Consider the following 22,256-nt stretch of genomic DNA (forward strand, 5'->3'; position numbering starts at 1 on the left):
TCCTAGGGGCCATCAATCACGTCATTTGTGGGATGGCGTTTTAGAGACTTGATCCCCACCCCTTAAATGATCAAATCCCTCCATAAATGTTAATCCGCAGAAACACAGTTTTATATATATATAGAGCCTATAGAAAGTCTACACCCCCTTGAACTTTTTTCACATTTTGTTGTGTCAGTTCCTCAGAGTTTCATGTATTTAAATGAGGATTTTTTCCCACTTATCTTCACACCATACTCTACACTGTTAAGGGGAAAAAAAGGTTTTATTAAAAAAAAAATGTATATTAAAAATACAAAACTGAAATATCATAATAGGTTAAGTCTCCACCCCCCCTGAGTTAATACTTCGTGGAAGCACCTTTGGCAGCAATTACAGCTGTGAGACTGTTGGGATAGGTCTCTACCAACTTTGCACACCTAGATTTGGCAATATTTGACCATTCTTCTTTACAAAACTATTCAAGCTCTGTCAAGTTCCTTGGGAAGCGTTGCTGGACAGCAATTTTCAAGTCATGCCACAAATTTTCGATTGGATTTAGGTCGGGGCTCTGATTGGGCCACTCAAGGACATTTACCTTTTTGTTTCTTAGCCACTCTAGTGTAGCTTTGGCTGTGTGCAGCAGGTTTTCCTTAAGGACTTCTCTGTACTTTGCTCCATTCATTTTACCTTCTATCGTGACAAGTGCCCCAGTCCCTGTCTATGAGAAAAATCCCCATAACACGATGCTGCCACCACCATGCTTCACAGTAGGGATGGTGGTCTTTGGGTGGTGTGCTGTGTTGGGTTTGCGTCAAAGATAATGCTTTACTTTTAGCCCAAAAAGTTCAATTTAATTTTTGTCAGACCACAAAACTTTTTGCCACATGGCTATAGAATCTCCTGTGTGTTTTTTTGCATACTTCAGATGGGATTCAAGGTGGGCTTTCTTGAGTAATGGCTTCCTTCTTGCCACCCTACTATCCAGGCCAGATTTGTGGAGTGCTTGGGATACTGTTGTCACATGCACACTTTGACCAGTCTTGGCCATAAAAGCCTGTAGCTCTTGCAAAGCTGCCACTGGCCTATTGGTAGCCCTTCTGATCAGTCTCCTTCTTGCTCGGTCATCCAGTTTGGAGGGACAGCCTGATCTAGGCAGGGTCTTGGCGGTGCCATATACCTTCCACTTCTTAATAATCATCTTGACTGTGCTCCAAGGGATATTCAAGGCCTTTGATATTTTTTCATATCCACCCGCCGATCTGTGCCTTTCAACAACTTTGTCTTGGAGTTCTTCTGAAAGAGCCTTGGTGCTCCTGGTTGCGTCTTCGCTTTGAAATGCACTACCCAGCAGAGGGAACCTACAGGAACTACTGAATTTATCCTGAAAGCATGTGAATCCCTACAATTTAACACTGGTGGAGGCCACTTAACTTGCGTGATTTTGAAGGGGATTGGTTACATCTCAGCTAATTTAGGATTGCTATTACAAGTGGAGTGGACATTTATCCAACCAAGCTATTTCAGTTTTTATTTTTAATTAATTTTCCACAAATTTCTATAACATTTTTTTCACTTGAAGTTGTGTTGTAGGATGTGTAGATAAATGAAAAAGAAAAAAAAACCCTCTCAATGCATTTTAATTCCAGGCCATAAGGCAACAAAAGGTGAACATTTTGAAAGGGGGTGTAGACTTTCTATAGGCATTGTATATTGGTATAGACACTATCTTCTTTCTTCCCTTGCATTCCATAGCACTCCTCAAAATACCCCCCTCCCAAACTTTGTATCTATCTTGTCTGCTGGGAGAGGTGAAACTGCAGCAACTGTGGTCTCCCTCACAGATGCTGCAGTGTGGCCCTGAGGGTTCAGCAGCACATACTGTAACAGCAGAGACATTCCAGATCCAATGTACATTATATTGTTAATGCTGTTTAGTCTGTGTGATTGCCACAGATGCTTTAAAAGGGGTTAATAAAATGGTAAGAAGTGTCTGTGGGGTTAGTGAAAGGATAAGTCCTAAAAACCCTTGTGGTGATGGCATAGTGAAAGTGATCCTCAGTGCTCAAGGCAACAACAGAAACATCACCCTAATCAGCTAGAACAAAGAGGCTGACACAAATTGACTATCATCCCCTTTCCTCAAACAAATCTTAATCAAGATAGCAGATGATGGCTACTGCACTCATATCACAAACCTCTTAACAAGCTGTGGCCTCCAGACAGTAGAATCACAGTGACAATTCACAACCTTAAACCAGACTCCCAGCAGCACAGGGATATTCTTTTTTGAGTTGCAATCTCATTAAAACGATGGTCAACTCAGATAAACAGTACTAATCAAGGCAGCGGTTCTCAAAGCGAGGAACTGGGGCCCACAGGGAGGACTGCAAAATCACAAGCAGACCCTACTATACAGTGACTACAGTGTAATGAAGCATGTAATTTTTAATATTTATCAAATACAATGTGTATTTTTGTTATTTATGTATTTCATGTTTAACAACACAAATCTACAGTTTGTTATTTCTACAATTTATTAGTAAATGTGACCTTAAATCTCAACTAGAAAAGGTTTGAGAATCATTACATTAAGGTAAATAGTTGACTGTCAGGTTGTTAGCCAGATGTGTGCTGGAAATCTGGATTTTGATTTCCAGTTTTTCTATTTTTATATATCTTTATCGTAAGCAGAGTGTACAGTAGTTTCCAAGAGGAAAAGCTAGCGCCACGTTGGTTATTAACCTGCTGCACTACAACTATACTACACAAAGAGGTTCCTGCTGTGCGCTGGGATCTTTACCATTTTAGTTTAAGAAAAAACACTCTTAAACGCTTTTCTACACACTGTAAATATAAGTGATATCCTGTAGAAGTGGAAGCACTGTAAATCAACAGATCCCAAGACATTTCTCAGTTTGATAGGAAGCAGGAGTAAAGCCATTAGCCTACATTGTTTCTCTTCCAGGCCTCCAGCACTTAAAAAAAAAATGTAAAAATTTTTTAAAAATCCCTATTAAAGACTTGGGGGAAAAATAACAATGCAGTATATAAATGCTTCGGCAAATTATTTCAGTTCTAACAAGGCAGAAGGCTTTAGATGATACATTTGACTGTTTATTTCTATGGTTTTACCTTCCCTTTTTAACACTGTATGGTATTTAGCATTGAGAGAAGCAGGGACTGGCAAAGGGGCTCAGGACCTTGGGCTGTACTGTGTGTGTTTTCATATCACTTTGGGCAGATAAATGAGAAACAAAGACAGGCAAAGGAAGCACATTTACATCAAACGTAGGGACACTGGAATCACTGAGGGGAGGGGGGTCCTTTATCTGTAATGCGAGGTAAGCAGGGTGCGCTTTTTTAGTTTTTCTCTTTTAAACTGACAAGAGCATATACATTCATGTTACAAACATTACATTGCTGAAAGGGGATTAGAGAAATTTAGGACAGAGCAGATCTACAAAGGTGCTAAACGAGAATTGTTTTGGTCACCATGTATTCTTTAACTTCCTCTCCCTCCCCCCAAGTTCCTCATGCGAGAACCTCAGTCGTCATCCAGCACCTCTGTCTTGATCTCCCCGGCCCCGCCTTGTCTCGCCAGCGCTAATATGGTGTGATTGACAGCAGCCATTTCCACAGCTAGAGAGATGGGATCCTGGTGGTCACTGTGGCTGGTGCTGTCATCCTGCCATGAAGAAGAGGAGATGCTAGTTAGAAATATTTAACTAGAGAAGATCACTGATGTTTGCAGCCCATTTTCAAAGGACATCCTGAAAGACATCAGTAGCAGCATTACAATCACATGCCAAGTCAAACAATTTACTTGAATTCAGCCTACAGGTTTTTGAAATTAACAGAAAATTATTTCAAGGAATTAAATTAAATAAGTATATTTACACAACAGCAACAAGCCCTTGCAGAGGACTGAGTAATAAAATGATATTTAAAACATGTTTAAAACACTACAATTTTCCACCTTTTTAAATTTAGAATTTAATCTACTTTAGTTAAACACCATAACACAAATATGTATCACTATAAATGCTTTCATTTATGAACAGAACAGTGCAATCGTTACCCATACAATGCCCCCTACCTGCTCCGAGTAGTCATTGCCATCAATGTCGTCACTATTGGAGTGACCTCCTGGACTCTGCACATCAATCCCATGGCTCTCCAGGATTGCTGCTTCTTCGAAAAAACAGACTTTACCATAAAATATCTGAGATAATTCATGTGCACTTAACAAGCTATATTCAGACAGTGCTTATTCTAGTCATAAACCTTCTATGGCAGAACGGCTTTGTGGTGATGTCCCCAGACCAGGTGTTGACACACAAATGCTGGTACTCCGGTTTGAAGCACTGGTGTCCATATTTATTAAAAAATAAACAAAAAGGACAAACAAAAAACACATCTCAAAGAGCCAAAAATAAACGTTTAAACCAAAAACTTAAACACAAAGTCCTCCACAAACCAGTATCTTGCTGGTCCTTCTAGCACGAGTAGCAATTGTTATTTTTATTTTAATTTCTTTCTACCAGCTTACTCTCTTCTTCACTCTGAACACCCACACCGTTCAGCCAAAGCTGAGAGTTTTTATTATACGTGTGGTCATCTCCAGATTAGCAAACACTTAAATCAATCTGGAGATGACCACATTCTGTACAATTATTTTTAACCTGTGTGGTCAACAGCCAATTTGTCAATAATGATTTGTTGCAACCATGCATTCTCACGAGATGTCTGGCAGAGACAAGATGCCCTGTCCCACTAATTACACACAGGGCTCTTCCTCCCTGCCACATATCCCCCCATTGTATACAACACACGGCCACAACGGCCACCTCCCCCCACCTCTAAAACACAACCACCCTCCATCGAGTCCCCTATTGTCCTCCCATCCTTGAGGGGGGGTTGTTCCATAGTCTTGTGCCTTTATGGCAGGACCGAGACCCAGTGACAGGTGACCTGGGTGCAGTGGATGAGGAGTTGGGAGCGCAGGCAGGAGACCAGTTGGCTGCAGCCCCAGGCAGAGGTGCGAACCCAGGTGACCGTGTAGCGACATCTGGGCTACCAGGGGGGAGTGGAGCAGGAGACTAGGTGACCACTTGTGCCTGGTGGTGTAGCGACCTGCTAGTCAGGCCCAGTGACCAAAAGTCCAGACATGCACATCGGGGTGTCTGGGGGCCCAGGTCGAAGGATCCAACTCACAGGTGCCGGGCTGTGTCACAGGGGTGGTGGTCTCCTCACCTCCACCCCTTCTCCGTAGCCGGCAGCTTTCTCCACTCGGGCTTCAGCAACAGATATTTCGGCAGCGAAACTGCTGTAATGCAATAAACAATCCCCAGACGATGCTGAATCGGCATCCCTGGGCGGTGACGAACAGGGCAGGAGGGGTCCCTCGTGTGGCGACGGCAGGTGTGGACCTTCGACACCAACCCTCGGGAGTCAACGGCTGCTCCAGCTCTACCCGTACCGGTCGCCTGATGCCTGGTTTTTGCCATGTTCCTCTGAGCAGCAAGTGTAAGGACAGCTGAGATATGCAAGGCAGGTTGCCCTCTTGCTGTGGAGGCAGGAGCAGTGGGTAGTCTCCCTCTGGCGGTGCGCTGAAGACATGTGCTTCTCACTCTTGGGCGGTGGATGCTCGGGCTCCCCCCTCTTGGGCGGTGGATGCTCGGGCTCCCCCCTCTTGGGCGGTGGATGCTCGGGCTCCCCCCTCTTGGGCGGTGGATGCTCGGGCTCCCCCCTCTTGGGCGGTGGATGCTCGGGCTCCCCCCTCTTGGGTGGTGGATGCTAGGGCTCCCCCCTCTTGGGCGGTGGATGCTAGGGCTCCCCCCTCTTGGGCGGTGGATGCTAGGGCTCCCCCCTCTTGGGCGGTGGATGCTAGGGCCCCCCCCTCTTGGGCGGTGGATGCTAGGGCTCCCCCCTCTTGGGCGGTGGATGCTCGCTAGGGCTCCCCCCTCTTGGGCGGTGGATGCTCGGGCTCCCCCCTCTTGGGCGGTGGATGCTCGGGCTCCCCCCTCTTGGGCGGTGGATGCTCGGGCTCCCCCCTCTTGGGCGGTGGATGCTAGGATGCTCGGGCTCCCCCCTCTTGGGCGGTGGATGCTAGGGCTCCCCCCTCTTGGGCGGTGGATGCTCGGGCTCCCCCCTCTTGGGCGGTGGATGCTAGGGCTCCCCCCTCTTGGGCGGTGGATGCTCGGGCTCCCCCCTCTTGGGCGGTGGATGCTAGGGCTCCCCCCTCTTGGGCGGTGGATGCTCGGGCTTCTACCATTCCAGGTCCGTGTCTGTGTCCCAGTCAGCCTCCGTGCAGCTTTCCTCCTCATGCCCATAGCACAGGCAGAAGGAAAAATATTTAAATAGAGCCAAATGCCATCTGCTTTTTATTTTAAAGACTTCCGGTGGAGAAATGCTGCTTTTAACACAGCAACCCAGGAAGGTACACTATTATCTTGTTTCCACTGCTTAGCACTACAGGCTTCGGCTGCCCTTAGGTAACCGAAGAAATCAAGAGCGTTTCAGGCTTTTTTCCAAACTTGGCCAACCTTGGAAATCCTTCTTGTGTGTCAACGGTATTTCAGGGATTGTGGGATTGTATTGTGTTTTGTTTTAGAAACTGGTGGTAACACTGTTTAGAATAAAGCAATATGAGCGATGGAAGCTGAAATAGAAAGAACATCCCCTGCTATTTTTACTATGGCACTACATAGGATTTTAGACAGCCTTCAAGTACCAATTGAATGAACCCTCCAAAAGAAGATGGATGGAAAGTGAATCTGATTGTTCTTCATCAACAGATAACAATGACGATTTCATTCCACGCTGCAATGCTTATTTGGGAAGTTTAGTGATCTTTTCTTTTAGCTTTCAAATTGAATGTTCACTTTTAAAAATGAAGGCTTCACAAGGTTATACACAAAAACAATAATACATCGTAAAGAAATTCCTTAATGGTAGCAATTTCTCTGTTGTTTTTTTTCTACACACGCTTCCTTTGTAGCCACTTTGGCTACATTGAATATGAGATGCAAAACCTGGCCAGAGAGCCGCGCTCAGGTGCTTCGGTAATCAATGGAAACACTCTGTTTTGTTTGCTGCGAGTAGCCGTAGCCAGGAGTGCCAGGCAGTGAAAATGGGGGCGTAAATGAACTATGTACTCCTTGCAATTTGTGTCAATAACAGTTTCACTGCCCACCCTATTATTGTACAAAAATACATCTTTAAAGCCACTAGAGAAGTCCCCTTTCTGTCACATTACCAATGTTAGCTCGTCTCTTGATTTCCTTCCGTCGGTTTGCAAACCAGTTGTAGACCTTCAGGGAGGTGACTCTCTCCAAGTCTGATAGCTTTTTCCCTGAAAAAAGAGACACCATGTGAGTGATTGAAAATGCACACTCAAGGAGATCTAGGGCCATGAAATAAAGATTGATAATAACCCTCATGCAACTATGACATGTATTTCCAACAGTTTTGAGTAAATGCTATATTACCAGCACCATTGAGCTGTTTGTTGGAATTTTACTGTTGCTTTAAAGAGTAAGTAGCAGGTTTCTGAAAGTTAGGGGGTTATGCATCACCATGTGTTACTACAACTATTTATAATGTACCTGCAATTTTTCATTCACGATTTTCATCCTGACATTTTTTTACACTTAAAAATTAGTGCTTAGTGGTTTGAGATCAGATGCATGTTCTCCCTGTGATCTCTGATGGGATATAAATGTTTTTTTCCTACTCGTCTTCCTGAAGAGACACGCCCCAGTGAAGTTGGGGAGTGATGATGGTGTGGTTTTTCTCTCTCTCTCTCTCTCTCTCTCTCTCTCTCTCTCTCTCTCTCTCTCTCTTTTTCAAATAATCTGACACAATTGGGGCTACCCTGGAGTATAATTCAGTGTTTAAAGTTGGGGAGGAACATACGAAATGCAATACAGTATGTCCCTGTAAGATAGCTTTAATTTATCTTCATGCAGGATCGTCTTCAGTTTCATACAATATTAATAAATAAATAAATAAATGAATTATATGGTTTGAAGTATTTAAAAGCATAGGCATGCAACATACCTATTTATTACACCATTAACTTTATTTTATCCCCCCTTCTACCTGTGTTTTTTGGTGGTTATTATATATATATATGTGTGTGTGTGTGTGTGTGTGTATTCTATATATACAATTATAAAATACATACATACACACACAGTGCCTTGAAAAAGTATTCAACCCCCATCCCTTTTTTCACATTTAAGAGTCTCACAGCCTGGGATTTTGATGCATTAGATTGGGAATTTTTATTTGTGAGTCACACATTCTTCTTCACAGAATCCCCCCCCCAAAAAGAAAGAAAATGGTAAACAATAAAATAATAAAAATTAAAAAACTGAAATGTCATCATTTTTTAAGTATTCATCCCCCTGGGTCAATACCTGGATGAACCACCTCTGGAAGCTATTACAGCCAGTAGTATTTTCCAATAAGTCTCTATTAACTTTGTACACCGTGATGGAGCAATATTTGCCAATTCCAATATTTGCCCATTGCTCAAGCTGTGTCAAGATAGTTGGGAATGGTGATGGGCAGCAATTTTGAGGTCTTGCCAGATTTTCATTGGGATTAAGGTAAGGACTCTGACTGGGCCACTCAAGGACATCTATTTTCTTCATTTTAAACCACTCCAGTGTTGCTCTGGCAGTGTGCTTTGGATGATTGTCCTGTTGAAAGACAAACTTCTTCTGCAGTTTGAGTTTTTTGGCAGCGGGGCACAGGTTTTTATCCAGGATTTCACTGTATTGTGCTCCATTCATCCTCCATCAACCCTGAAAATATTGCTACCACCGCCATACTTTACGGTAGGGATGGTGTTACCTGGCTGGTGTGCAGTGTTTGATTTGTGCCACATATACCGCTTAGCGTTCAGACCAAAAAGTTCCACTTTAGTCTCATCAGACCACAAGACATTCTGCAACATAACTGCAGTATCTTCTAGGTGATGTTTTGCAAACTCTTTGTGGACAAGGATTGGTTTTTTTTTTCAGCTAGGGCTGCTGCTTTGCCACTCTCTCATAAAGGCCCTTTTTGTGGAATGCCTTGGAGATTGTTGATACATGAACATCATCGTCCATCGCAGCCACTGACTTCTGTAACTCATTCAGTCATAGTTGGCCTCACAGTAGCTTCCCTAAGAAGTGCCCTTCTTCTCCGGCAAATACGTTTAGAGGGCGGCCTGATCTAGGCAGTGTGGTGGTAGTTTTGTATTTTCCCCACTTCTGTACGATAGACTGCACTGAGCTCTGAGGGATGTTCAATACCTGTGAAATGGTTTTGTACCCTTCCCCAGATTACGTCTTCATTTTGATTCTTTTGAAAGTCTTTACCATACTGTGGGACCATACAGAGAGAGCGGTATTTATCCTCACAGATTAATTTAAAGCAGGTGATACACTAATTTCTTACACAGGTGGAGTCCATCAACACATTGTGGGACTTGTTGTGGTAATATATTGCACCTGAGCAAATTCAGGCTTGCAATTACAAAGGGTATGAATACTTTTTTTAATCTGATAATTTCTGTTTTTCATTTTTAGTAAATTGTTGAAAGCTTTTGGAATCTTTTGATTTGACATGGTGCTCAAGGCTTTGTAGATCAGTGGGAAAAAATCCTAATTTAATCTATTTCAAATTCTGAATCTGAGACTCTTAAATGTGAAAAAAGGGATGGGGGCTGAATACTTTTTCAAGGCACTATATATATATATATATATATATATATATATATATATATATATATATACAACGTAGCTGTTTTTTTTATTTTTTTTAAAATTTCCAAGATCGCAAATTAAGGTTGTAGTTTTTTCTTTTATGTCGACGAGACAGCTGCTCCTCCGAATGGGTCTCTTATGGGACAAAAAAGTGTGTTACATACAATGTATTTTGTTCCAGTTTGCTGCACAGATATTTCCATTAGGCACAAGGTGCTGGTTACTGTAAAAACCCAAGTGGAAAGTACATAAACATCAAGACACTTCGCTTGATTTGGGTCAAAGGTGACCCGACAGGCATTAAAAAATGCAGTTGCAGGTTGACAAAATCAGGCAGTAGAGTTTTTGTTTCAGCGCTGCCAATTGATTTAAAGTGTGAATGTCCACATTGCAAAGCAAGGCAACCAAGCTAGTTCAAAATCATTAGCTAAACCATGAAAAAAAGTGTATTTATTTATTTATTTCTGGTTAAGGTGGAATTTCAAGTTGTGTTGGTAAAGTTCATTGTTCTCTACTAAAATCACATAACCCGTGACCTCTGTGACTTAATCCCAGCCTTATTATTATCAAATCGATAATGCGATTGATAATGATAGCAAGGCGACATCTGCGCAGCAGTTTCTGAAGGACCCCTAAACTGGTTACTAAGCAACCCGGCTCAGAGCTTTCAGTATGTCAGTTAAAATGCCACAATAAACTGTCAGTGAAATACTGTATTATTTAAGAACCATTAATTCATTTAAAAAAATAAACACGAAAACACACACATGGTATTGAAACAGTATTTCATAAACGTTCAGGGAGTATCCATCATTTATTTATATATTTATTTAATGAAAATCGTAGCAATATACCCCTTTGCTGTAGCATAACCTCCAAAACAGTAGCTGCTAGGCCAAATCATAGCAGTTGGCATCTCTGCATATGCAGTGTTGCAAGAGAAAACAAAAGATCCAAGATCCATAGATGCAGAGAATAAACACACAGTTGTATTTTTTGTTTGTAAACTCTACCTTGCCCCTCTGTGCAACTGAACACATTCTTTCAGCAAGAACAGAGCACTCTCCAAAAAGTAATTCCAGCTCTCACAGTATTCAAGAAATTGGTCAGGAGATTCATAAAACCCAAACTCCTGGCACTTCTGCAATGATGGATGTAGATGTAGAGGACCCTTCACACCACTTAGGAAATTAAAATATGTTAATTGGTTTCATAACCAAGCAGTACATCAGTTCTTCTGCAATGCCACCAAGAGAAAGAAACACATTTGACAAAGATGTAATGGATTTCTATGTTACAGCTGCCAGTTATTTTCAGAAGATGCCAATTCATGATCCCATTCTGAAAGAAGCAGCTCAGATTATTGATGTCTCCAAAATAATGGAAATCACCATCAAATACCTTGAAACCTTTATAGCAACATTTCCATCAGTGGTAGCAGCTGAAAAAAGGACTTGTTATTTGAAGAATTTGCTGATTATAAAACACTGCAGGACATTGAAATACTGGGAATGCAAACTGATGGTGTCACCATTGAAATTTCTCGAATGAAATCTGTTTTCACTGGGTCTGACCATTTCCCTCTTATGGAAGATTATGAAGCATCTTTTAGTGCTGCCACATAGCAATGCTGACATTGAAATAATTTTCTTTGGTACATAAATAAAACTGAATACAGAGCTGCACTGTCTTGTGAATCAGCCTTAGGGTAGCTGATTAAATGCAAGGTGAACATGTTTAAGACCTGTTAGTCCATTAAGTAACAAAATGATCTTGTGCACCAAGCAAAACAAGCAACTTCCACAGCAGCAGCAGCACAGCAGTAACTGATGATACAATCACCAGCCCTCCCTCTAGGACCAAGCACCAGTAAAACAGGAGTACAACGCCTGCTTATTGTATAATATTTATGCAGTTAACACTGTTCAGAGGTGTAAAAGACAGAAATTTAAAATAAAGACAAATAGAAAGCAATATAACCAAATACATTTAAGTGCAAAGATAGAGATGCATTAACTATAGGATCCAACTCTGTAATTTGTTCCAGCAGCAAACCTACAGATTAAAACAAAGGACTTTATTATCTAATTTGCATATTGCACCTTGAATTCACCAGATAATTTCAAACATATCAAGATTATGCATTAGTTTGTAAATATGATCAATCATCACACAGTGTTTGACTAGTATCTTAAATATATTAAGAACATCATGGTTCAAAAGACCTTCAACCATGTTTTTTTCTGCTCTTATATATTGCTAGTTGATCAACAAACACATGTATTTATTTTTATGAGAGAGAGATAGAGAGAGAGAGAGAGAGTGAGAGACAGACAGACAGACAGACAAGGGTCACTGCCCAAGCTTCACTGGAGCATGTCTCTTCAAGAATACAGGTAGGAAAAAAAAAGTTATCAGAGTGCGGCACACCTCTGATCTCAAACCTGAGTGCACTAAGCAGACATCATGAAAATACCACTGAGAGTTTACAATTGTAAGTGTAAAAAGTTGTCAGGATATTACCAATGAAAATAAAAATTACAATTACATTATTGAAACAGTTGTAGCAACACGGGCGGATAATACAAGCTGTTGGAAAACATAGATCGAGAATTGATTAGGAGTTTGCTACGCATGTGGACTGGCAGAGCTATACGGGTGTTCTTTTCTGAAAAGAGACTAATATTGCAGATAGCATACTGTTTGGTTCAAATTGCATGTACTGCCAACAATTGACAGAGACCTTGTGTCTACAAGTTTCTTGCCCAACATCGTCTGCAAGCTAACAAGATAACAATGTTGTGGACTACAATTAGCACAGGCTCTAAAGACTTCAGAGAGATCGAAAGAGATAATGCCACTGGGATCAAAGGGGGTCCCAAGAAGATAAAAGGCAGGTGTATGGACCTTTCGTCTCCAGGAGTGTGAAGAATGCACTGAGTTCAGAGGTTGTCACACTAGCCTACACATACAGACACACACACACACACACAAGCAATAAATTAACAGAATAATGTGTTGTACCTTGACCATTGGTTAAGTGTCAGAGAAAGGGGAGGTGGACCATCTATACAGAAGGGTATTTAATGTCATGCAAACATTGTAATGATGAGTATTCTGTTTGTCCTGTACCTGGGACCAGACTCCCTGCATATTTCAATAAACCTAACAACAGATTGAAGAAAAGGACTCTGTACATTTTCTTGAATCTATTTACTCACCATCATTTTTTTTTAAGTTACTTCACAAGCAAGACAGTGTATGCATGAATTAAATTAATTCATACCTGGCTTCTGAATCACAGCATTGCAGGCATTGGCTATCTCTTCTCTTTTAGCTTCATCAGGGTACTGGTTCTCGTTGAAATAGCTGGGGGAGACAGAAACAGGAGTCAGCCTACCTTGCAGCCACCACATCATATAAAGTGTCTATAGAAAGTCTACAACCCCTTTAAAAATTTTCACCTTTTGTTGCCTTATAGCCTGGAATTAAAAGTTTTATTTTTTCATTTACCTGGCAACTTTGTAAGAACTACAGGCTTTTATGGCCAAGACTGGTCAAAGTGTGCATGTGAAAACAATATCCCAAGCACTCCACAAATCTGGCCTGTAGTAGGGTGGCAAGAAGGAAGCCATTACTCAAGAAAACCCACCTTGAAATCCGTTTGAAGTAAGCAAAAAAACACTCAGGAGATTCTGTAGCCATGTGGCAAAAAGTTTTGTTGTCTGCCGAAACTAAAATGGAACTTTCTGGCCTAAATGCAAAGCGTTATGTTTGGAGCAAACCCAACACAGCGCATCACCCAAAGAACATCATCCCTACTGTGAAGCATGGTGGCGGCAGCATCATGTTACGGGGGTGTTTCTCATCAGCAGGGACTGGGGCACTTGTCAGGATTGAAGTGAAAATGAATGGAGCAAAGTATAGAGAAGTCCTTGAGGAAAACCTGCTGCCCTCTGCAGGAAAGCTGAAACTGGAACGGAAGTTCACCTTTCAGCATGACAATGACTCAAAGCAAACAGCCAAAGCTACACTGGAGTGGCTAAGCAACAAAAAGGTAAATGTCCTTGAGTGGCCCAGTCAGAGCTCCGACCTAAATCCAATTGAAAATTTGTGGCATGACTTGCAGATTGCTGTCCATCAACGCTCACCAAGGAACTTGACAGAGCTTGAACAGTTTTGTAAAGAAGAATGGTCAAATATTGCTAAATCTATCTGTGCAAAGTTGGTAGAGACCTATCCCAACAGACTCACGGCTGTAATTGCTGCCAAAGGTGCTTCCACGAAGTATTAACTCAGGGGGGTGGAGACTTATCCAATTATGATCTTTCAATTTTGTATTTTTAATATATCATTTTTTCTCAATAAAAACTTTTACCCCCTTAATATTATGGAGTATGGTGTGTATATAGCTGGAAAAAAAGTCCATTTAAATGCATGAAACTCTGAGGCAGTAACACAACAAAATGTGAAAAAGTTCAAGGGGGTGTAGACTTTCTATAGACAATGTATAGGTAAATTCCCATGTTTTTGCAAATACAAAATAGCACGAAATAAAACAAAATTACTCTATAAAACAAAATAAAACTAAATGTAAAAATAAAACAAAAAACAGTATTAAAACATACAGTGTAGTGTTTCAGCAGGAGGCAGAAAACAAGAGGCTGTTGTTTCTTTCCAAAGGCTTTTATTCAGCGTGCCTTTCTCACCCACAGAGACCACAGCTCTGTCAGCTACTCAGGTTGCAAGACTAACAACAATTTCAAGTGGTGCACACATTGCACTGGAGCAAATGCTGTTTTGGTTTTGAGTGAATGACTCTGCTATGCTTAGTGTTTAAATACTGTGAAACCCCAACCTTGCTGTATACTGTTATATACTTGTATACCACCCCAAGCTTGAAATACAATTCCTATTGTTTTTTTTTTTAATGGGCAGATTGCAGTATGTGCAATTATTATGACAACCTCACAATAGTAGGGCAGAGTATACATGGTATTTTTACAGAGGGCATGGGCAGTATTTACTGTAAATAGGCAGCTAATTAACGAGTGGGGGACTGTATGTTACCATTACTGCCGCTAACGAGAAATTATGGTAACTAAATAATTTTTCTGTGCAAGGTCTGTTTATGTCATAATATTTTAAAAAAGCAAAAAATGTTTAATAAAAATTATGTATGCAATTAAAACATGAGATATATTTTTTATTTTTTAGTTGTATTTATGAATGTGTATCTGTAACAAAATGAAATAAAACTGTGAAAAACAAAACAAAAAATTATAAAAAATTAAAATAATTTAATGGGCTCTATATATATATAGGGTATGAATGCTTTACCAGTCTCCAGTGTTGAATGGAGTGGAGGCCAAGACTACAGTTGTGGTCTTCAGTTTAATAATCCTAGAAATATTGGTCGGCAATAGTACAAGTGGAATCAAATCAGACACAGATTTACTGAGAACAATGACATTAATTTAAAACCTTCTTTTAAATGGAATTGCATTTGCCTACTTTAATCCAAGCAGCTGTTAAAATGAGAGTTACAAAATTCTAGGGCACCCACATTTGGCTAGCTGCTCTTCCTAGAATTGGTGGTGACCTGTGAGGTTTATCATATTCAGTATTAGCTGATGCTGAGATCGGTTCAGCAAGAGAAATGATGCAGTACAATGTATAACACTAATATATCTTTTTCAATTGTTTCTTCTTATTTTTATAGATTGTACTGATATAGTTAAAGTTATATGGCCTGTACTCCATTGCCATTCAAATACACTATGTGCTTTTGGTCTTGTTCAAAGTTTGCTCCACTTTTTCTAAGTGTGTTGGAACATTTTATTTGGATATAAATGAATTTTTGGTCTTAGAATACAACTCACAGAATGGGTTAAAGATTAAGTCAGATTCTGGTTAAATTCCTACTTAGACAGTAAGTTGATAAAAATCTTTCTAGTCACTTTGTCCTTGCTAGGACAAGGCTGGTCTCCAAGGCATTTTGAAATAGGTGTTGGCTTCTCCTTTGCTGTCCAGTTCTAACATGAAAGGCATTTGCCATTTAGGGTGGATCATTGTTTTTGTGTTAGACATACCAACATATTGTTAAACATCTTTACAAACTAGAAATAAAACAGGTTTTCTTAGGAAATTACAGTCGATTTTATGAGGGTTATAAAAACTGGCTACTTCAAAGATAAACTGGATTGAACCAGATGCTTTGAAGCCAGGGTTAAGACAACTGGACAATTAACCAAGTGATAAGAGATCTGTGTCTTTGTCTGATTGGTTTAAGGTTTAATTAAGAGACTGCATTTAAACTGAGAATACTGAAATGTTCTTTGTATTGCTCTAATCAGTGTTTGGAAAGAGGATACCTGCAAACTGTTGTCACCGTGTAACCTTTAAGATGTCTGGTTGTAACTTTGCAACTCAGAACTTTTATTTTCAATAAACTTACCTGGACTTGAAAAGAAGAAGACAGCGATTTTTATTTCCTTTCTTTGTTTATTCCTTATTACAACAAAGTGGAATAAAATAATCACTAGAAATAAACAAGTCAGGGTGTTCTGAGTGTGGGGAAAATTAATGATTGAATACAATTTATCATTTTACTAATATAGATGGTTGGAATGTATCTGTGTTTTGATTCCCCCTTTTTTCAATTCCTCTCCTCTATAGACTAGTCTGCAGACTAGGTTTAAGGTTTAAGAACTTTATATAAACAATGAATGGCAAATGGTCTTTGGAAATTTAAAAGGGATTCTTGATTAGATTAAGAAACAGACACTGGAACAGATACTCATCTGGTCCTGGAAGATACAAGCTATTTGAAGTTAAGCGTCTCCAAAAAGGTGACAATGGTCTGGAGAGATCTGAGTAATTTATGGTTCTGTTCTAAGCAGGGGGAACAATGGAATTGCAGGACAGGCATGCTCTGATGATTAAAATATTCCTCTTAAGAGAAATTAAGAATTATATGAGAGTACATGATATTGATGCAAGATCTTATTAATCAATAATGTTTGATGAATCTATTACAAACAGACCTGTAATTTGTTCTGAGGGAAAATTATAATGATTTAACTGTTTATATGAAGAAAATACTGAAAACAGTGATTTAAAATACAGTAAAACAACTTTTTACATGAAACTAAATAGATATATGTATTGTAATATAGACTGTTAGTAAAATGTTGTCCTAAAATGTTATCGTTAAGTTAAAAGGGTAAAACAGCGTATTGAGATTACAGATTTGGTTGGGTATATCCACTCTGGTATCAAAATATTCGTATCTGACTGGGCAACACAAATTTACAGGTCTAATGACAATCCAAGAGATTAAGGAAGTTATGAGAAAAACAAGTTTTACATCATTCATTTAAAAATTAGGTAATTAACTTCAAAAACCTTTGAAGTTAAAATACACCTCTTTCTGATATCAGCCACCAATCAAAGAACTTCTTTTGAGAAAGACAGTGATTGGCTGAGAGTGCAAACACACCCCTTTGGCGAAAGTTTAAGAAAAGGATGTCTAGAAGGATGTCTGAATTCCATCTACCTGTGACTATTTGTTTTGATGACCAAACTACCCTTTCCTGTGGATACTCTGCTCAAATTTTTGAAAATCGCTGGAAGAAAACTATTAAAGGAAATTTTGAAAGCTCTGAAAACTGAAAAGGTAAAACAAATTGTGTTTAATTTAATATTGTCAGCTGAGGTAACTTTGAGGGGTAAAGTAAGCTGAACAATTATTATATTTATTCACTATACCTTACAATAAGGAGCGTTGTTATTAAAAACTTCAAGTGAAGATCAACGTAGAATATTCAATAACTTTAATTCAAAGAGAACACCACTTCCTTCTTCAAAGCTGGCCCAAAACCTGGAACAGATTCGAAACTTTTGGCTAACCATTGGGTTTTTTGCTACGCAAGTGGAATTCTTCATTGACTGAGTTCAGACCTGAGTTGTTGCAACCAGACCTTTTCAACCTCCTGTATTTCATCAATGGTAAATATATATTTTTTCTGGAAAAAGTTACCTATGTTTAGTTAAATTTATGTTTATGTTTGAAATATTATCTAGAGATCTGCTTTGTGTAATAAAATAATAACATTCACATTGTCTGTGGTTTGTTTTGTTTGAAAGCGGACACTTTTGTAAGTATAACATTCAAAGCTTTAATCATTAAAAATGTAACCAGAACTGCAAGTTATTATTGGTATAGGAAATTTACAGTGGTTAATTAATATTGCTCTATGGTAATGCATGCTTAAATAATAACTTGTGAGGATACTGGGCCATATATAACCCTCTAGACATATAGAACGTATTTATGCACGACATGAGAAAAAGGGGACCATACGTTTCACTTGATTGAGGGCTTACTAAATCTGTCTCTCTGTCCCAAAACTATCAAGTAATATTTTCTAAGCCTGATGGAATGAATCGTTTAATGTGAATGCAGCTACTTATTTCTAGGTTTATGAAAAGCCTGCAACAGCAGCTCTGCTAATTGGGCTCACCTCTCCATCACAGCCAGACACTCCTTCCTCCAGGTGAAGCGGCTGCCCCTACGCAGTCGGAAGCTGCCCGGAGTGGAGCTAACCGGGGGTGGGGTCTGTCTCCACTCGGGGTCCTCCATGGCGATGGGGGCAGAGCGCATGCTAAGGGTGGCGCCTAGTGAAAAGAACACACACTTGTGGTTAAAAACAAGAAGCATTCCTCTAGGCAACACCATCCCATTGACCGTTTAATTGTAGTGACATGTAATAATTACTTATTTTTATTTACTTATATAGCACCTTTCATCCCACAGCATCTCAAAGCGCTTTAAAAATAGAAGTCTGCAGTATCAAAACATAGGAAAAATAACAATACATAAATTATAATAATAACAATATCAACTAGAAGTTGCAGGCAAGTTTACGGCTTCCACAACAAAGTTTAGTTTCAGACTTGGAAATCATATGAACATTTTGTTAATTGGAAAGCATCATTTTAGAGTATGCTTACTGTCAGTAGCTTACAACTAGAGAAACAGAGTAAATGCGTTAAGAAAATGTCTTATTTATAACAATTAACCCTTTGCGGTCCAATGTCGGACCAGATCCGATATCATCGAAAAGACGTAAAGCAGAGGTCGCTAGTCGTTTTTTCTCCGGAAAAAGTGTGTGTGTCAGCAATAGCCCTAGCAGCTGCACCACAGAGATAAGCGGACATAAACAAAGGAGGTAGCTGCTTCCGCATCCAGCGCTCAAAGAATATCATAGACATTTGCAGAGCTTTTTGAGATGTTATAGTAATAAAATAATGACTTCGATCGCATTATTGAGGAGTTTGGTGATAAAACGAGTGATCAGGAGAGGATTTATGCACGTCTATAAAGAGGTATGTGAAAAATACAGCAAACACGATGTGGGGCTTGGCTGGAGATGCACTACTTATGTCGCTTAACATTGCAATGTCCTTTTAACCGGTTTTACTTGGGGGGGAAAAAAATAATTAAACAGTGTGTGTAAAATAAACTGGACCTGACTTGCCTGACAGGTGCTGAATAAATGGACTGCAAAAGGGTTAATGTACAATAGTACATGACTTTATACACCAGTTTCCCATCTATGCAATAAGCGGTTTCAAAGAAGATCTGTGAATATTGTCAAAAATGCATGGAAAATGCTATATGCGCACCACTTTCACTCAGGTTCGTGTCCTCAGGCTTTTACCCATGTATGAAGTTTCGTGAAATTTTGAGCAACTTTTTTGACGCTGGTTTTGATTGGTTCATGGTCGGCCACCTTGGATTGACAAAAACTCACCAAATGAATAATCTTTGATGCTCTTATGTTTAATAAGATACCTGCAAATTTTCAGTTTAATCGGTCCAGCCGTTCCGGAGGAGATGCATTTTAAGGCAAAAACATAGAATCCAAAATGGTGGCTACACATCACCTATGGTCACCCCCAAAAAGTGACATACCGTCATCAACGTATGTGTAACGTGCGAGGGCAACAGCTGCAAAAACACACTATGGCCACCAAATTATGTGACCTTTCGCCCTCATTTTCACAGACACAATATTCCAAAAGCCTCCAAATCCTGAAATATAAGACTATAACACTTCATCACAGAAAAACTGAGCGAAAAAGGCAAATGTTTGCATTTAGAAAAGATTGGCTCATGGAGGCCATGTTTTTTTTTTTTATGTACCTACTTTTCCTTAATAGCACTAATAGAGGACAGTACAAAGTTAAAGTATACCAAGAGTCATGTCAATCGCCCAAAGGGATCCTGAGGAGTTGTCATTTCACACAAAATCCAACATGGCCACCGCATCATGTGACCTATCGATTTTTCCTTAAATAGAATCAATCATGGACACGAGAGGACTAACAAAGTTTCACAGCTGTACTATTTTCCGTTCATGAGAAGAGTTTTCAAAATCTTCCAAAAATCACACGCGTTCCAATATGGTGGCCATACCATGCGGCCCAACAGCACCATTTCACTTATGGTACAAGTTCGCATAGGTCTTTACCAATATCTGAAGATTCGTGAAATTCCGATCAGCTTTTTTGCCGCTGGATATTGAGTGGTCCATGTCGGCCATCTTGGGTTAACAAAAACTCACCAAATGAATAACTTTTGATGCTCTTATGTTTAACTCTTTGCAGTCCTATGTCGGACCAGGTCTGACATTACAATTTTCCCTTTCCGGTCAGATGTCAGACCCTGTTCAACATCATCAAAAAGACGTAAAGCACAGGTCTCCAGTCGTTTTTTCTTTGGAAAAAGTCGAGAAAACCTTTCAATGGCCGAGTAAGACCGACAGGCGAATGAAGCCGAAAAAAAAAGGGGGAGCGGATCTGAGTAATATACAGAGGCCCTGCACCACAGACCTAACACGGACATAAAAAGATAGCTGCATCCGCATCCAGCACTCAAAGAATATCACAGACATTTACAGAGCTTTTTGAGATGTTGTATAATAAAATAATGACTTGGATCACATTATTGAGGAGTTTGTTGATAAAACAGGTGATCAAGAGAGGATTTATCAGTATGCACTACTATGAAGAGGTATGTGATAAATACAGCGAACAAGGGGGTGGGGCTTGGCTGGAGATGCAGTACTGACTGTCCTGTTGATGTGCAGTGTTGTTTAAACCTGTTTTACTGTGATTTTAAACAGCGCATGTAAAATAAACAGCGCATGTGAAAATAAATTAGACCGGACACGCAGACAGGCGCTGAATAAGTGGACCGCTAAGGGTTAATAAGATACCTGCAAAATGTCAGTTTAGTCAGTCCAGCGGTTCTGGAGGAGTTGCATTTTATTTTATTTATTTATTTATTTATTTTTATTATTATTATTATTTTTTTTTTTAATTTAGTCGTTGCCAATTATTTTTTTCTTTATTTATTTTTTTTTTATTTTCTCCCAATTTGAAATGGACAATTACTAATTATTTATGCACGGCTCACTGCTACCACCCCTGTGCTGACTCGGGAGCGGTGAAGATGAACACACGCTGTCCACTGTAGCGTGTGCCGTCAGCCGACCACTTCTTTACACACTGCGGAGTCACCATGCTGCCACCCAGGAGCTACAGCGCAGGAGGACAATGCAGCTCCCGGGCAGCTAACAGGCAAGCCCACAGGCGCCCGGCAAGACTACAGGGGTCGCTGGCGCGCGGTGAGCCGAGGACACCCTGGCTGAGCTAGTTAGTTTTGCATTTGGCCTTATGGAGAGGTCAAAGGTCACGGCCAAGGCAATTTGTGAATAGGGCATAGATGGCTTCCTGGTAGCTCAAATTTGATTGGATCGTCAAAATTTGATTGGATCGCATATATATATCGATATATATATATATATATATATATATATATATATATATATATATATATATATATATATATATATATATATATATAAACACACACACACACACACAGGACCAGTGGTTTGCAGGTTATTCACCCCCTACCAATAACCGTTTGCACTGAAGCGTTTTCCTGGAGTCATGACGTGCACCGGTTTCGGGTAAAGCCCATCCCTTGTTTGCTGGGGGGTGGGGGAGGGGGGGCGGGGGGGTCTTCAGAAGGTCCTAGCGGGATCTCACTCAGCTGTAGCATGTAACAATATACTACTCAAATTACAGTCGTTTTGAACGTGTTTTTACATGTTTTACTTTAAAATGAACAACCCGTTTTCATATTTTACTTGTTGCATAAGTATTCAGCCCCTTAAGTCAGTACTTGGTAGAAGCACCTTTTGCAGCAATTACTGCTATAAGTCTTTTTGGATAGGTCTCTACCTGCTTTGCACAGTAGGATGGTGCAATTTTTGCCCATTCTTCATGGGACAATTTTCCAGTTCTGGTAAGTTTGTTGGGGGTCGTCGATATATATATATATATATATATATATATATATATATATATATATTATATATATATATATATACACACACACACACACACACACACACACACACACACACACACACACTATGT

General features: G+C 39.9%; 1 protein-coding gene across 4 annotated transcripts in view; it reads right to left on the bottom strand.

The window, feature by feature from the left end:
- Positions 1 to 1,618: 1,618 nt before the first annotated feature.
- LOC121316021 (homeobox-containing protein 1) overlaps positions 1,619 to 22,256 on the bottom strand; it is a 94,247-nt gene continuing 73,609 nt past the window's right edge. Inside the window, exons 5-9 of one of the 4 annotated variants that reach the window (XM_041250702.1) lie at positions 18,266 to 18,419; positions 13,027 to 13,109; positions 7,241 to 7,336; positions 4,079 to 4,167; positions 1,619 to 3,667 (exon numbers count right to left, since the gene is read on the bottom strand). In XM_041250702.1, the coding sequence (XP_041106636.1) occupies positions 3,527 to 3,667; positions 4,079 to 4,167; positions 7,241 to 7,336; positions 13,027 to 13,109; positions 18,266 to 18,419 (563 nt within the window). In that variant the 3' untranslated portion in view covers positions 1,619 to 3,526. Of the gene's footprint in view, positions 3,753 to 4,078; positions 4,174 to 7,240; positions 7,337 to 13,026; positions 13,110 to 18,265; positions 18,420 to 22,256 lie in introns of all 4 variants that reach the window. The other 3 variants (XM_041250701.1, XM_041250700.1, XM_041250703.1) reach the window with 3 other exon arrangements.

Source organism: Polyodon spathula, chromosome 5 (assembly GCF_017654505.1).
Source record: "Polyodon spathula isolate WHYD16114869_AA chromosome 5, ASM1765450v1, whole genome shotgun sequence".
NCBI classification, from domain to species: domain Eukaryota; kingdom Metazoa; phylum Chordata; class Actinopteri; order Acipenseriformes; family Polyodontidae; genus Polyodon; species Polyodon spathula.